Below are 15,867 nucleotides of genomic sequence, written 5' to 3'. Positions count from 1 at the left end.
AACCACACTGAGGGCTGTAGTGCATCAGCAGGGTGCACCGTCCAGACAGTCTTTTCTTCCTTCTCCTCGTCCTTCCCCAATCATCCCTGTCGGATCGCCGCCTGGATCTCCCGCCCAGAATAGCCCGCGTTGCCAGGCCTGATTGGGCCTCGCTCGGGAGACGTAATGCGCGCCTCCATCCCGGATGCGTCAGCGCGAGCCCTTCGTATTTAAGAATCAAAGACACCAAAGCCCGTCTCCCCATTGTCTTGCCTTGCCCTGATTCCGCCCGTCTCAGCCCACCCCTCCAAGCCTCCCGTTCCGACCAAAACCCTCGTCCCATGCGCCGCCGCCTCGTCGCCCATTCCACCTGCTCCTAAGCAACCCCCTCAGGTCGTGCAAAGCTCAGCATGCCTCGCCCGCGGGGTAGGCCCGCCTTCCGCCGCATGCAAACGCGCCGAGTCCCACTGACGCTCCCTTGCAGTGCTCTCCTTCATGTCGCAATGGGGCAGCGGCAGCCCCAAGGCCGCGACTCCCTCTAATACCACGCCCGCGCTCCCGCCGCCGCCGCCGCCGCAACAAGCCCCCCTCGCCCAGCCGCCCAAGTCGTCTCCAACCTCCAAGCAGCGCTCCAGGGCCGATTCACGGCCCTCGTCGCGCCCCATTTCCATGGTGCAGACCTACCATCCTCCCGTCATGGAGGTCGCTTCCGACACGCCGCCCGAGCTGCAGCCCATCTTCATCTTCCTCAACAGCCACTCCAACAAGCTCTACCAGGAAGGCTATTTCCTCAAGCTCCATGACTTGGACGTCCGTACGTCTGCCTTTTTCCTCCTACCCCGATTCTCTGTTGGAGCTGACGACGCGACGCAGGTGGTCGTCCAAGCGTTGATCGGACATGGACCGAGTGCTTCGCGCAGCTCGTGGGAACCGTCCTTTCGCTGTGGGACGCCCACAAGCTGGACGAGGCTGGCCAGGACGGCGAGGTCATTCCCACCTTTATTAATCTGGCAGATGCCTCGATCAAGATGGTAAGCCGTGCCACGGTGCGCTCTAGACTAACGGATGCCAATCTGACTGTTCCAAGATCGAGTCTCTGCCCATGAACGGCAACGAAGGTCAAACGCTGAACAACGTCCTGAGTGTTTCCACAGCCGCGAGCAACCGCTACCTCCTCCACTTCAACTCGCTAAACTCGCTGACGCAATGGACCGCTGGCATCCGCCTTGCCATGTTCGAGCACGCCACGCTCCAGGAAGCCTACACAGGTTCGCTTATTGCCGGAAAGGGCAAGACTTTGAACAACATCCGCCCCATCATGGAGAAGATGAAGTGGAAGTGGGAGGACTGGGCGAGAGTGCGCTTCGGCGCCGGCACGCCTTGGAGACGTTGCTGGTGCGTCATCACGCCACCTGATGAGAAGGAAGTCAAGCAGGTCCAGAAGGCCATGAAGAAGCAGAGCGCATATGACCGCTCGACTCCGATTGTCAAGGGCGTTATCAGGTTCTACGAGACCAGGAAGGTCAACAAGAAGACCCGCCCGATCGCAACCATCACAGACGCCTACTCGGCTTATGCCGTCTACCCTCACTCCAAGCCGCTCATCGACGCTTCAACTCTGGTCAAGGTGGAAGGCCGCATCACCATTCACTCAAGCCCCGAGTCCACGACCGAAGGTTTTGTCTTCGTAATGCCGGAGGTGCACCCAGCCGTTTCTGGCTTCGAGATGATGCTTCGCTTCTTGTTCCCCGTGTTCGATGTTTTTGCGCTCTACGGCAGACCGCAGCGCCTGGTGGCTGATCCTATGGATTCCCGCAGTCTGATGTTCGCCATGCCGAGAGACAGGCGGTACGGTTACCTCGATATTCTGGACGTTGCCAGTCTCATCCACACGGACGGCAGTCAGGGCTGGAGCGAGAGGCAGTGGAGGAAGCAGATGAAGGACCTCACTTCTAAGCGCATCGCCACTGTACGCGAAGATGGAGGTCAAAAAACCCGCCGCAACACTTTCAGCCGGACGAGCCTGCCTCCTTCGCGGACGACATCGATTAGGTTCAACGACGGGGACTCCACTCACTCGCAGCCAACCACGCGTCATGGCTCGCCCGCTCAACTAGATTTCAACTCGCCCCGTCGTATGGCTACGATGCCGAACGGAGGTATCATGAAGCACCAACGCTCGGTGTCGGAAGCAAACATGCCAGCGCGACTAGGTCGTAACAGAATTGACGAAAACTATGACGACGAGAACCCTCCACCGCTACCTGTTCATCGCTTTGCGTTGAACGGCATGAACTACGACACTGCGGGTAGTGATGGCTATTCCACGCCCGACGAGGGAGACTACCGCAACGAGTTGCCTGAGGTTGGTGGTGTTGCTGCCGCAAAACCATTGCCGAGCGCTGTGCTTAGCCCTCCAGCATTTTCGCATGCCCCCGGCGAAAGGCCCCGCACGCAACCCGGCGAGTTCCCGGATTTGCGACGTGCCCAATCGGAGATCGATCAAGCCACCCTGCAGGAAATGAACGAGGCGAACAGCCAGGGTCTGTCACCCAACGCTGCCGCAGCTGGAGGCGCGGCCGCGTGGGCTGGCAACAAGCGGGGCAACGACAGAGGACACCAGATGCACTCCAGCCGTCGATCCATCGATGAAAGCCACAACCAATGGGCTCAGCACAACGAGCGTCTGCCCACGATTCCGGCGTCGCCCTTCATTGCGCAGGGCGAGCCCCTCTCAGCCACCAGCGGCACGTTTGCGCCGACCGGGCCGCCTGTGCCGGAGCACCGAGAGCCTGGCTACTTTCCGCACCACGACGTGCTAGCTGAGTCTGCGGCCGATCGGCGGTCTCTTGAGGCTGGGGAGCACACCCAGTTGTCCGCCGGACTGTCGCCAGGCCATGCCATTCAGCGTAAACCAGTTCCAGGTCGGTTGAATACCCCTCCTCCGGCGGACAACGCCGCCTCCCCTGCATCCCCATCTGGTTCAAGTCTTGGCAGTTTGCGAAATGAAGTAATCGATCCTGACATGATTTTGAGCCAGCTGGCCGCTCGGGATGAGTATGAGCGAGCACAAACCATGGCGAGCAGCATCTACGACGACGAGTCGTCGGGGAGCCGCACGCCCGACTACGCGAGCACCAAGAGCCCTAGCGTGAAAAGTGAGAGGATATCGGTGGACAAGCCTCGAACTGGCCGGCTGAAGACAGTGGGAGACATTCCGCCGGCCAAGGAAGTAGTTGTCGGGGATGCCAATTACAAGGAGGATAAGCCAGCGCAATCAATTGATTTGCCAGTCATCGATTTTGGGCCGACGTATGACTTGACCAAGTCGAGTGGCCGCCCTGGGACCAGTGGCTCCATGACGGGTTCGCACGAGCGATCCAAGTCCAAGGGGAGTGACGATGCCCGCCGCACCAGTCCCAGCCCGGTGGACCACGGTCGTGCGCACTCACGCTCACCCAACAGTAGCGACAACCGGCGTAGCGTTGCTTGGCAGCCCGCGAGCGGACGGCGAAGCGCCAGTCCTGGTGCGGCCATGGCCCTGAACCCGGAGGACTGGGTCCAGCAGCGGGCCGCCCAGGCCGCCACGCCCGTTTTCGGCCACGGCCAGCACCTTCGCGGAAAGTCCGACACGCCGCCCATCTCGCGCACCACTTCGGGCGACTGGTCCGGTGCTGCTGCGGCTGCTGCCCATCACCAGCGTGATGCCTCGACCCCGCTGCCAATTCGTTCCCACTCGCGTACCCCGAGCGCCATGCTACCTGTAGATCGATCCCACTCGCGCACCCCCAGCGCCATGATGCTCGACCCCGCCGCCGGAGCCACGCCCCCGCTCCGCCCGCACTCCCGCACCCACTCCCGCAGCCCCTCGGCCCTGCTGCTCACTCAGCCCCAGGGCGGCCTGCTTATCAATGCTGAATCAGCCACCCTCTCCGCCCGCGAGCAGCAGGAAATCGCCCGCGCTACCGGCACACCCTTGCTCAACATGACCGACAACCACGCCAACCACCACGCCAAAGACCCCAAGTCCGAACCACGCGACAAGACGGGCCTGGTGGGCGCCATTGCCGCACGTGAGAAGGAGAAGGCTGATCTCAAGTCGGGCTCGCGCTCAGCCCTGCTGCAGCAAGCTATTGCCGCTCGCCAGCATCAGGCGGCCCAGGAGCAGGCCCGCGCCCACGCAGCGGCCCAACAGCGCGCAGCGCAGATGCAAATCCAGCAGGCGCAACAGCAGCAGATCTGGCAGCAGCAACAGTTGTTGGTGGCCCAGCAGCAAGCACAGCAGAACCAGCTACAGCTGCAGTACGCCATGATGGGCGCAACGACGCCCACGCCGACTGCTACCACGCCGATGGGCTTTGGCCAGCAGGGCGGATACTTCCCGCAGATGCAGCCCCAGCAGCAGATGCAGATGCCTCAACAGCAGCAGATGGGCATGGGTCAGATGCAGCAGTCGCCTCAGATGCAGCAGCAGGCGTATGGCGCGAGTTGGGATCGGAGCGGACGCGGACAGAAGGGCCACAGGAAGTCGGGCGCGTACTAAGTGAGCCAGGCGTGTTGTTCGCCGAAAAAAAGCAGTGACGGTGGTTGTGTTGTTGTTTTCCTTCTTGTCTATCATACCTACCTCTCTCTCTTTCTTTCCTTCTATACTGTTTTTCCTTGCCTATACCTCCTCACTTCCTTTCCTTGGTATCTCTTTTCCTTAGTCCACTCTCCCCATTCGGGCTCTCTCTTTTTTTTTTTTTTTTTTTTTTTTCTCTCTCCTGTTTTCAGTTCTCTTGCATAGCAGCCTCATCCAGGTGGGTCGGTCGAGTGATTGGGTGGTCAGGGTTCCGGCGCAAAACGTGGTTGGTGGGGTCTGTGTGCATACAATAGCACGACCCCGGTTTCTCTTGTCATAAGGTTTTCCTTAGCATCTATCATGCATGCATTTTGTCGTGGCTGGGAGAAAGGTTCTTCCCCAGCACGACGGTCTCGTCATCACGTAGCGGTTGCATCAGCATCGGCATCACTGTCATTTTCGTGGGTATTCGCATTGGCATTTTGCAGCGCGCGCTTGTTTGCTTGCTTGCATGCTTTTTATCGTCGCTTGTCGCTTCTTTCGTCGTGTCGTTGTTTTTGTGTGTTTGGCCCGGCTTCACTACTCTAATGCGGGTGGCTTGTTCCCTTGGCGTGTCGTTTTGTTTGCGTGGTATGCATAACAGAAACCTACGTGGGCGGGAGGTGGGTATAATACGTCGTTGCACACTGTATAGCATATATAGCATGGCACGCGCGCGTGTGTGTGCGTGTGCGGGTGTGTTTCGTTTGTAAAGGAGCAAGGCACAGCGGGATGGATGGATGGATGGATGGACGGATGGATGGACGGATTGGATGGGGTAATGCTAATTGGGGTTGAATCGAATCGAATTGAGCAACCGGCCTTTCATTGGCTTGGTTGGGCGAATTTGGACTTGTGCTGCGTGCCGTGGCATGAGAATGCAGCTATGCGGGCAGGTATAAGTATGGGTGCAAATATGGGTGAGCTTGAACAACATTCCCAGAAATGGAGATGGCCTACATATATCTTCAGGCACCACTTCACCCCTTCGCAAAACCCAGGCCCCAGGTCCAGCTAAGAAGCAATCCGTAGGTATGTATTGTCTCAGTCCACTTCACACGACCTTGTAGACATACCATCCATAGTCACGCTTATTTCGAATTCAGAGCGCCTTGACTGCCTCACCTTCCGTCGACCAAATTCTTCAGGGTCCACGGCTAGCTAGCTAGCTAGCTAGCGCCAGGCACGTCCGGACACACGGACCCACTGGAAATAAAAAAAATAAAAAATAGCACCCAACACCTAGGCTCTAGCCTGCTAGCGCAGGGTGGATGCTAGCGCTAGCCTTTATATTTGCGGGTCCCGGACACGTGCCAGATGTGTGTGCTCTGGAGACCAAGGGTCCTGGGGTGCATGCATACGGATACGGGGAGTGGGGTGGGGACTAGCGTGGCTGATGGTAGTGCGTGGTAGTGTGTAAGTAAATATAGATATAGGCGTGGGAATACGGGGGGGCTAGCGTGTGGTTGGGCGGGCGTTAGGGCAGGTGAGGACCTGGGTAGGGCGATTGTGTGTTTAGATATCTGATATACGGTGAGGTTATTGTTATTGTTATTTTTTATCGTGGATAGTTTGCGGAAAGGTTGGTTGGTTCATTCTTTCTTTAGGCACTAACTATATAAGTATGGGGGTAGTAGGTAGGTAGGTAGAGGTAGGCAGCATGAATAAATGCCTCTAGCATCCAGCTGGTGCCGCTTCTTGGAGCGGCGCTTATACAAGCATTTAGGTAGGTAGGTAGGTAGGTATGTAGTTCAAAACAGCAGGCTCGCGGCAGTAATAAAAACAGTGCAGGCAAGCCTGGCAGGAAAGTAAGAAGAAGAAGAACATAACGCCAGCCCTATGCGCCCAGCCCCATCTTTATTTTCCAGCCCTCGGAAAGAAGAAGAGGGAGACTGCACCCCAAGGCAGCCAGACAATGAAATATCTTCGTAACAAGAGAGAGACAGTGACGAATAACAAGCGCGCTCACGCCCAAGCACCCACCAGCGCCATCAGACCCGCGCCCGCGACCACGCTCGCGCACGCCTGCAGCCGCCTCTTCCCTCGAAGAACCTCGTAGCTAGCATCGCTCAAAAAGTCTTCGGCCAGCAGCTCCACCAAGCCCGCAAACAGCAGCAAGCCCGAGCTGACCGCGTTCATGATGCCCACCGTCAGCAGCCCCGTCTCGCTCGCCGGGTCGTACAGGTTGTGGATCCCGAGCCCGATGGCCTGCCCGATCGGCGTCGTCGTCCCGTATGCCAGCGCCATAAACCACGGCTTCGGCGAGCGCGCGCCAAATGCTAGCGCTGCGATGCGCGAGCCTAGTGCTAGGCCTTCGAACGTTTGGTGGAAGGAAATGGCGACGAGGAGGACGAGAAAGGGCGGCCCCGTCGCGACTGAGACGGCCATACCGATAAAGATGCTGTGGAAGAGGATTCCGGCTTCGAGGAGCAGGCATTGCAAGAGCTGTTTTTGCTGCTGCTGGTGCGGGCTCAAGGGCGAGTGACCGGATGAGTCGAGGGGGTCGAGTGCTGCGAGTGCGCGCCGCGAGTCGGTACTGCTGCGCTGGTGCCGGTGCTGGTACTTGGTGTTGCGCTGTCCATTCAGCAGCCCGGACTCGTCGGCCGTGTCGAGCTCGGGCAGCTCGAGGTCCGAGTCGCTGTCCTCGCCTTCGTCCTGCGTGTTCCTGTTGTGCCTGCTGCCACGCGGTGGTGAGCCCGGCGTCTCCTCCACCAGCGGCGATACGCCCTCAACCAGATTATCGGACGAGCCCGGCGTGTCGAGATTGTTCAACCCGCGGCTCGCGCCCCGGCTCTCAAAATCGTCGTCCTCCGCTCTGAACCGATTGTAGCTCCCACTGCGCCCGTGCCCGCGCGGCCGCCCATTCGCTCCGCTATGATGTTTGTGCTCGTCGCCCTCGCCGCGAAATAGCTCGTCTCCGCCATGTACGTGTCCGGCGCCGCGCGACGCAAAGAACATCTCGATACCAACGACCACAAACACCGAGCACATGGCGATTAAACCAGCCATGGCAGGATATCCATCATTCCAAAATGGCGGAAGACACGGGTCCGTCAGTGAAGTGTATGCCGTGGGGAGAAGGTGCACAAAGGCCGTCGCGATCAGCACGCCTGTGCCGAAATGCCGCGACAAGAATAAGAAGTGGTGTGGAACCGGCAGGCTTGGGAAGCGGCGAACGATGATGGGGAATGAGCATGCTGTGCGTACGCGTTAGCCTATCCTGCCTTGTTATGGACCGGTGTCTTGCGGCCCCGCGCGCTCCTCTCTCCCCCACTTACCCAGCGTGCTCAACACCAATATTAATACCAGCGCGAAGACGTGCAGCGGTGTGTTATACGTCCCCTTACGAGCCGACCCGCATGCCGGACGTGCGCCGTCCTGCTGCCGGCGGTGCAGCTCCGCTCGTAGGAATTCGTATGGTATCTCAGACCATGACGGCGCGGACAGGCCTGCGAAGACATTGCGGTTAGCATGGGCGTGTTTCTTTGCAGGAATGGGCGCCGGCTGAAAACCCTCGTCCCTCCCGCCCGGATGAGAGGAGGAGAGGGCTTGGCCGGGCTGGAACTCACCTCTCGAGTCAAGCAGCGCTGGTCCATGATTCGCGGCGGCGGCGGCGGCCATTGTTGCGAGGGAGGAAGAGCGGGATGGGCTCGGGCAGAGGTTGGAGAAGAGAGGCTAAGGCGGCGGGCGGCAGGAGGAGCAGATGGGGCCGTTCTTGCACCATCTCCCGCGGGTCGGTCAGGAACTGAAGATGTTGTGGCCGCAGCGGTGCACTGCTCGACTTCCGCGGTAAGTTGATCTGCGCACGGGCCCTGTTCGCATGCGTGCTGTTGAGACAAGGGGTCAGAGCATAAATGTCACTGCCACCTGCCAGAGTCCAGATTCCCCAATCATGAGTTTGTCATTCGCTCTCGCTGTCTGAAACTACCATACGTCGCCTCTTCTGCTGCCGCCGTGTCGTCTCTGCTTCATCGCTATCCACAACCACCGTCTCTCGCCCAACCGGGCTCTTCTTCCGTTGTACCAGCGAACTAATGTCTGGCAGCTCATCATCATCGTCCGAGTCAGACTCCACTCGCTGCACCTTAGAAAGCCGAGACGGTTTCCTCGAGCTGTACTGGATTGACGGCAGTGATGAGCTCGGCGCCCGTGTCTGCTCCTCGTCGTCGACAATGAAGTCCGCGAGTTCCGAGTCGAGCCGGTAGTCCTCCATCTCGTCTTCGCCCTCCGTGTCCGATGTCCCGAGCGTGATGCCCTGAGAGCGGATGCGCATCCGCGGGTCTGTGGGCGGCGGGCTACTCTCCTCTCCCTCGCCTACCATGTCTACGCGGAACCGAGAGTGTGCTGGCGTCTCATAGAATGCCTCTGCTTCCTCTTCAATGTCTTCCATGCCGGCTTCAGACAGGTCGTCTGCTGATGCGCCGTCTTCAATGTCGGACATGTGCACATTGCTTCTAAACTCGTTTACGCGAGCCTCGTCCACATCGTGCATGCGGTTAACCATACAGATGAACGCTTTTGTGAGCCTACCGTGGCCGGCCAAGTACCTCGTCTTGCCCTTTCGCCGTTGACGCTCGGGGTGTTTATGCAACAATGGAGTTGTAATCTCTTTATCATCGTCGGTGTCGAGGATGTTTTGATATAGCCGCTCGAGTTTGCTCAATTCTTTTTTACTGAGCGTCACCTCCTCCAGTGTCACTATAGGTACCGGTTCGTTCCCAGGATCCGCTTTCTTCGCTTTCGTCCTTGCGCGAGGTCGACCTTCTGCCGCATCATCATCGTCATCGCCCATCCGCAATGCTGATGTGAAGCCCGTGCGGACTCCATCCGGCATGTGGAACTTTTTCGGCGGCCGCTTGGCAGCCTTTCGCCTTTTTGGTTCAACGGAATCCAACTGCGTGTTCTCAATCGGAATCTCAATGAACCTTTTGTCCACCACCGGCTGGATCTCCTTTGGCACAATTCTCCGTGCGAGGTCGTCGTGAAAGTTGAACTCGTCTCCGCTGGCAATTTTTTCTTGCATCCTCTTGTAGGAGTCCCACGATTTCTCGGAGTCAGTCTGTTCTTTTCCTTCCATGTGCAACTGCACAATTTTGCCCTGACGCTTTCGCCCCGTACGACCCATGCGTTGCAACATGCGGATGGGAGATGCTCCTTGATCGTAGCAAACAATGAGATCGACCTCGCCGATGTCGAGTCCTTCTTCGCCGATTGATGTCGCCACCAATGTGTTGTAGACACCCGTCTTAAATTGCTCCACGACTTCCTTCTGGCGTTTCTGGACCATACCTTCTGATTTCTTCGTCGCTGCTTGGCCGACAAAGACATGCGGTCGAACCATCGGCTCGTTCAGCTTTAGTACTCTGCAAATCTCTTCCGCACTATCTCTCCACTGCGCAAAAACCATAATTCTCGTATGTGAATCGTGCCCTTCGCGCGGCGGCCCAGTCTCACCGGCATCCATGAAATGGTTGAGGATCACCTGTCGAAGGCATTCCAATTTTGGATGGCCCATGTAATCCGGATTTGCAGTCCGTTCACGCAACGTACTCAATAACTTCTCGAAGTGTGGGCTGTCAGAGATCTCGCGTTGGTACTTCTTGCTGGCATTGTTCTTGTAATCGATGAGCGCCTGGTAGAAGGGTCGTATACTGTGGTACTTGAGCAGATCGACTCCGTGGCACAGACCCTGCAGAGCTGCGAACAGTGCCACGACCATGCCTTTCAAGGGTTGAGACGCCTTGCGCCCAGCATCAGATTGAAACCATTTGGTCCTGGACTGACTGACGCCGTAGTTACTGAGCTTCATGGGATCTCTGGCCCAATATGCATTTTGCTGGTTCAGCCTATCCAGAACAGGTTGCACTGCCCTAGTGAAGAGATCCATGCAAATGAGCATATCCTTGTTGTTGCGGAAAACCTTGGTTTCGATGCTTCTCTTGTGGATGAATGGCTGTATGTCGAGAGAATTTTCTGTCCGTATTTCGACTTTGGAGATTTCCATGTTGTCGATGACTTTTTGAACTGTCTCAACGTCCGCACCCGGAGTAGCAGTGAGAGCTAATACCCTGAAACTATTGTTAAAACGTCTCATGAACTTGACAACCTCAACATAAGAATAGGCTCCCGTTGCTCTATGGGCTTCGTCAACGACGAGAAGTACAATCTTCTTCGGATCGCAGTAGCCAGTCTTGAGATCATTTATTATGGTCTGCGGCGTCATGAAGAAGACGCGTTTACTTGCCCATTCTTCTGCTCGTATCGCAGGTGATACCTCGCCCGTCAGCATTACCGTTTCTCTCCGAGGGATTCCAGCAATGCCAAGGCAGGCCTCAACCTGCTGCTCTACTAAAGGCCTTGTCGGAGCGACGAAGACAATTTGTGCATCTTTCGTCCACCGAAACCAATTGAGCATGATGGTAGCGGCAATGAACGTCTTTCCAAGGCCCGTGGGGAGAGCAACAAGGAGGTTATGGAAGAGACCACGGTGGACAATGTTATACTGATAATCTCGTATAATGCCAAGGTTTGTGGGGTACACCCAGGTTTTCATAGCTTCGAGATCTAGTTTGTGATGAGTCGGGGGTTCTTCCCGGTTAGCTAGCGGCCAGTTGTGGCGTTTATTAACCTGAGACGATGCAATTGGTGCACCTGCATTCCCAAAAAGCGTGGTTTGCCGAAGCCCGGTAAGCGGCGCGGCAAGGGCCTGCGGCCTCGATTGCACAACGTCAGTTTGTGGCGAGATACAACGGTCGTCGACCGCGCCATCCTCCAATCTATTTTGGGATGATGAAGACATGGATGATGAAAAGGCGTCTGAGGGAAGATCTGCTAGTTCTTTCTCAACGTCATAGGTTGGAGTGTTCCTTCATATCGTCAACTTAGAGATTTGGGTAAATTCGGCTAAAAACATTACTTACCGCAAAGGAGGGGCGTCACCCGTTGGCCAACCATTGGCCGGATGATTTAGAGCTACCGATGGGAGAAAATCTTCAATGCCATCTTCCAAAAAGTCTCCAAAGGAATCGTCTATAAGGTCCGTTACACCATTTGGAACGAGCTTATCCGCAGCATTACCCCTACATGCCTTTTAGTATTCTGCGGACAGAGTAACACAAGATTAACAACACATACCGCACCGGGGGATTTTTTGTTTGTTCTGGTTTCGCGCATGGAGGAGTAAACATGACACTGTCATCAAAGTCGTCGTCGTCAATCTCGACGACAGGGATATCTTGCACTGGTTTTGGTCGCTTTGGTAAAGAAGAAGGCACAGCTTCATCTACAAAGACATCTTTTTCAATGTCGTTTGACTTATTCTTAGGAGACAAGATAATGTTGTGGGATACGGTCCCACTGCGGACAGAAACCTGAGGGCTAGGAGGGGAACTATTAAAAACGATGCTGTTTGCTTCGTCCTTGAAAGGGCTGATTGGTGAACTGTATAAAAAAGGCAGCCTAGCTATGCCATTTATAGGTTTCGCTGGCGATCTGGGTTCTTCCTGGAGATGCGCCGTTGTCGCTGGAGGCTTGGGTGGCGGCTTACTGAAAGATGTGGAACCAAATGATTGATTTGAAGGCACAGGCGGCCCAGACGGTGATTTTTCAACGTAATAAGGTCTTGAAGGCTTTGTTGAGGGTTTCGGCGGTGGTTTTTGGAAGACGGGAGGCGGAGGAGGTCGCGATTGGCTTTTTTGCTTTTGCCACACGGGACCGCGTATTTTCCATGGAGGCGACTCATCCTGTGGCAGCTGAGTTAAGAACATGTCGTCCAAAGCCGCAGCCCGATCGGGCTCGTGAATACGATATTTTGATTTCTTCTTTTCCTCTGCCAAGAAATCCAGCTCTTCTTGGTTTGGGTCTAGGCGTTTGCGAGAGTTCCGTTTGGGTTTCTTTGCAGCCTCGTCTTGATCCACCGGAGTTTTGCGCGAGACGCGCTTACGCTTCTTAGGAGAGCCCTCGTCGTTGTCCTCCGCATTTTTACGCGTGTTTCGCTTGCGCTTTGCCACGGGTTTGGGCTGAGGCTCACGCTCCGGGCTGGGCGACCAGGGAATTGGGACCTCCGCATCGCTGCTGCTTGGAACGGTGACGATGCGTTTCCGAGGCGGCATGCTACTCTAGCACGAAGGCCTTCGGTTTCGGAAAAATGGCAGATGGCGCGGAGAATCGGCCTCGGGATCTGGTTTCAGTAAGTAGTATGTCTAGTAGTGTGCGGTGGCGAGCCGATGTGGGAATCAGGTCGGCAGGGTGGCAGGCATCACGACGGCGCAAGCAGACACAGGCGCTCTGGAGAGTGGCGTGGTGTTGCTTTGCTCAGGTGGTGCTGCCTGCTGGAAGACCTAGCACAACGTCGGGAGACGCGAAGTGACGCGCCGGGATCGTCTGTGTCTCACGCGCTAGGTCGGACCCCTGCAGCAGTGGAAATGAAGGCGAATGCACGGACTCGGCCGTCTGGGGCAGGCCCGCGCGTGATATGCTGGGGGATTCGCTCTCGACTGCTCTTGCCCTTGCCACGAGCTTATTGCACGGCGTCACGGTACTCCCTTCCCGTTTCACAAGCTCGTTTTCTGTTTATTTTAGGCCAAGGTTCTATGCATTCCGTGCCCTTTATATTTCTCCCGTCTCCCGCCCACCGCCCCAACTTTTCATCCATCCGCAACATACTCGTACCACTGTCGCTCCTGCTCTGCCCAATCTTCCTGTCACCATGAAGTTCTCTGCTTTGCTCCTTGCCACTCTTTTCACCGCCGCTCCGGCTCTCGGTGCTAGCAGCGTCGCCACCGACGCCAGCTCCACCACCACTTCCCTGTCCCCAACCGCTTCTTGCCTCGCCAAGTGCTCCGTTGGAGACGTCAACTGCCAGGCCAATTGTGTCGGCACTGCCCACCCCGACGAGTCTCAGGTCAACCGCACCACCGAATGCGCGGCCAAGTGCGACCAGGGTGACGGCTCTCCGTCTGCTGCTGAAGCCTACGGCAACTGCCAGCAAGCCTGCATCTCGTCCTATTTCCCCATCGGCAGCTCGATTCCTACCACTCAAGCTGCGGGCGCCAACTCCGTTGCCTCTGCCTCTGCCACCGCTACCGGCTCCTCGAGCGCTAGCCGCAGCGGTTCTTCTGGCTCGGCTACTGCTTCTCGTACTGGTGAGTCGTCACATAGGTAGCCGCTTTCTCATTTGGATACTGACGTCAATGTGCAGGCTCTTCATCTGAATCAGGCTCGGCGTCTAGCTCTGCATCTGGCTCTGCTGCCGCTGCGTCTTCCTCTGAAGGTGCTGCCGGAAACATTCAAATGGGTGCTTCTATGGCAGGTGTTGCTGGTCTTTTCATCGCTGCCTTTGCTCTGTAGGCACATGAGGATATTTGGGGGACGATATCAATGGAAGGATATGAGAAAATGTCAAACGAAATTGGGGAAGCCGAGAGGGGTTTGTTTTGATACCATGTTTATACTTTGCGCGATTCGTCTTGGTGCGGTATAACCATGCCGTAGTTATAATGGCTAATACGAATATCCTCGATCTTTCCATGCTCTTCATCTTGTGCCAAATCCTTTCGCTCCTTGAGCTGTGTTGTCAGGAATGTGCCTATAAGCGTGAGACACGCAGACAGTCTGCGTAAACAACAATGCTGATATGACAAGGATAGGTGAGGTGAACTCTCAAACGAATAACCCTGATAGCACCGTTATAAACTATTCCACGAATCAGCTCTGTGGGACATGTTGTCGCGAAGGAGTCTGAATGAAGTCTGAACGACTTTCGTGAAGTGCAGTGGAAGATCGGTGTCATGTCCACCATTCGATCAGAGCTGGAGCTACTCCACATACCCGAGACGGGAAATGATCAGCGGGACTGCCCCCCAGCTCACAGCGACCGTTCCATGACAACAATCCAGAGCACCACCACCGCAACCCTCACACACATCTCAGTATCCACAATGGCTTCCGCCGATCCTTTTGACAGTGCCCTGTGAGATGGCTCGCTGTCCCACTCTGCTCACGATCCAAACTAACGTCCCGCGCAGCGACCTCCTCCGCCGCCTTAACCCTAAGGACACCGCCAAGAATGTCGACCGCCTGTGCCAGCTCGCGCCCTCGCTGACTGAAGACCTGCTCGAGTCCGTCGATGTGCCCCTCTCCGTCAAGCGCTGCACGAAGTCGAAGCGCGACTTCTTGTGCTGCGACTACAACCGGGATGGCGACAGCTGGCGGAGTCCGTGGAGCAATGAGTTTGAGCCGCCACTTGAGGACGGCGAGGGCGTCGTTCCCAGCGAACGTGTGCGGAAGATGGAGGTTAGCGCCAACGAGGCGTTTGATGTCTACAGAGACTTGTGAGTCGGTCTGATTTGGCGGGGTGCATTGCGGGGTTGGCCGGAAACCAGGAGGAAGAAAGCGTCGCTGACGGCATTGCGCGAACAGGTACTACGAGGGCGGTATCTCTAGTGTCTACCTTTGGGATATGGAGGACGGCTTTGCGGGCTGCGTGCTGCTGAAGAAGTGTGAGTATACCCCTTGGGCGGTCCAGTACCCCGCGCTCCGATCATAAACGGCTCCACTAACACGCATTGCAGCCGTCTCTCCCAACAACAAGACTTCCGGTGGTTGGGATAGCATACACGTTTTCGAGGCCCTCGACCGCGCGCGCACCGCCCACTACAAGCTTACCAGCACCGTCATCCTGAACTTGGGCACGGACGCTGAGGTCCTCGGCACAATGGATCTGAGTGGCAACATGGTCAGGCAGGTTGAGCAGGACATGCCGGTTGACGATGACACCTCTCACGTCGCCAACATTGGCAAGATGGTTGAGGACATGGAACTGAAGATGCGCAACCTGCTGCAAGAAGTCTACTTTGGCAAGGCCAAGGACGTCGTGGGTGATCTGCGAAGTATGTTCATAGGACTCCAACTCCATAACAAGGCTGACCTGTGTACTTTAGGCATCGCTCCTTTGAGTGAAACCAACCGTGACAGGGCGACGCAGCGCGAGATGATCAGCAGCATGGGCCGGTAGAACGTTTGTGTACCAGCATCAGCGAATACCACAGCGCAGGTATAAGACAGAATCAAGAGTGGCTGTCTATACGACAAAATCTCGTAATGATAAGAACTTATAGTAAAAGCAGCCGGATTTATGGCCATTACTTCTAACTCCCAGTGTCCCCGGATCTCAACCTTTCTCACTAACAGAATGGTTGTGGAAACAAATATGCATTGCAACAACAACACACTACTTTTCTTCAGAAGAATATTAACTATAACAGAAGCCTGGGCTTATAAGTCGATGA

General features: G+C 56.3%; 5 protein-coding genes across 5 annotated transcripts; 3 read left to right on the top strand and 2 right to left on the bottom strand.

Moving 5' to 3' along the window:
• Positions 1–389: 389 nt before the first annotated feature.
• K452DRAFT_294294 (uncharacterized protein) lies at positions 390–4,522 on the top strand (the record flags this gene model as incomplete). Its single annotated transcript, XM_033541681.1, has 4 exons — positions 390–405; positions 464–793; positions 853–1,010; positions 1,067–4,522. 4 exons carry the CDS (start codon positions 390–392, stop codon positions 4,520–4,522), a joined length of 3,960 nt encoding a protein of 1,319 aa, XP_033402460.1.
• Positions 4,523–6,544: 2,022 nt separating this feature from the next.
• Positions 6,545–8,200, bottom strand: K452DRAFT_218939 (uncharacterized protein; the record flags this gene model as incomplete). Its single annotated transcript, XM_033536389.1, has 2 exons — positions 6,545–7,776; positions 7,858–8,200. 2 exons carry the CDS (start codon positions 8,198–8,200, stop codon positions 6,545–6,547), a joined length of 1,575 nt encoding a protein of 524 aa, XP_033402459.1.
• Positions 8,201–8,463: 263 nt separating this feature from the next.
• Positions 8,464–12,797, bottom strand: K452DRAFT_314977 (uncharacterized protein). Its single transcript, XM_033543821.1, has 3 exons — positions 11,714–12,797; positions 11,500–11,658; positions 8,464–11,445 (listed from the first exon to the last, which is right to left on the bottom strand). Exons 1-3 carry the CDS (start codon positions 12,688–12,690, stop codon positions 8,481–8,483), a joined length of 4,101 nt encoding a protein of 1,366 aa, XP_033402458.1. The 5' UTR covers positions 12,691–12,797; the 3' UTR covers positions 8,464–8,480.
• Positions 12,798–13,163: 366 nt separating this feature from the next.
• Positions 13,164–14,104, top strand: K452DRAFT_282937 (uncharacterized protein). Its single transcript, XM_033539674.1, has 2 exons — positions 13,164–13,722; positions 13,779–14,104. The coding sequence occupies exons 1-2, from the start codon at positions 13,287–13,289 to the stop codon at positions 13,925–13,927; spliced, it is 585 nt and encodes a 194-aa protein (XP_033402457.1). The 5' UTR covers positions 13,164–13,286; the 3' UTR covers positions 13,928–14,104.
• A 375-nt stretch (positions 14,105–14,479) lies between these two features.
• K452DRAFT_262822 (uncharacterized protein) lies at positions 14,480–15,719 on the top strand. The gene is made up of 5 exons (XM_033538621.1): positions 14,480–14,549; positions 14,605–14,910; positions 14,999–15,078; positions 15,151–15,468; positions 15,520–15,719. Exons 1-5 carry the CDS (start codon positions 14,518–14,520, stop codon positions 15,591–15,593), a joined length of 810 nt encoding a protein of 269 aa, XP_033402456.1. The 5' UTR covers positions 14,480–14,517; the 3' UTR covers positions 15,594–15,719.
• The last annotated feature ends 148 nt before the right edge of the window (positions 15,720–15,867 follow it).

The sequence above is a fragment of the Aplosporella prunicola genome, assembly GCF_010093885.1.
Source record: "Aplosporella prunicola CBS 121167 unplaced genomic scaffold K452scaffold_2, whole genome shotgun sequence".
Lineage (NCBI taxonomy): Eukaryota > Fungi > Ascomycota > Dothideomycetes > Botryosphaeriales > Aplosporellaceae > Aplosporella > Aplosporella prunicola.
Note: the sequence above shows the minus strand (reverse complement) of the source record. Positions and strands in the feature narration are given on the sequence as shown.

Coding starts and splice junctions, on each gene's coding strand:
- K452DRAFT_314977 (XM_033543821.1), bottom strand. CDS start 12,690: ATGCCGCCTCGGAAACGCATCGTCACCGTTCCAAGCAGCAGCGATGCG. Junction 11,659..11,713: donor ACAAAAAATCCCCCGGTGCG/GTATGTGTTGTT, acceptor AAAGGCATGTAG/GGGTAATGCTGCGGATAAGC. Junction 11,446..11,499: donor GGTGACGCCCCTCCTTTGCG/GTAAGTAATGTT, acceptor GACGATATGAAG/GAACACTCCAACCTATGACG.
- K452DRAFT_282937 (XM_033539674.1), top strand. CDS start 13,287: ATGAAGTTCTCTGCTTTGCTCCTTGCCACTCTTTTCACCGCCGCTCCG. Junction 13,723..13,778: donor GGCTACTGCTTCTCGTACTG/GTGAGTCGTCAC, acceptor GTCAATGTGCAG/GCTCTTCATCTGAATCAGGC.
- K452DRAFT_262822 (XM_033538621.1), top strand. CDS start 14,518: ATGGCTTCCGCCGATCCTTTTGACAGTGCCCT. Junction 14,911..14,998: donor TTTGATGTCTACAGAGACTT/GTGAGTCGGTCT, acceptor TTGCGCGAACAG/GTACTACGAGGGCGGTATCT. Junction 15,079..15,150: donor CTGCGTGCTGCTGAAGAAGT/GTGAGTATACCC, acceptor CACGCATTGCAG/CCGTCTCTCCCAACAACAAG.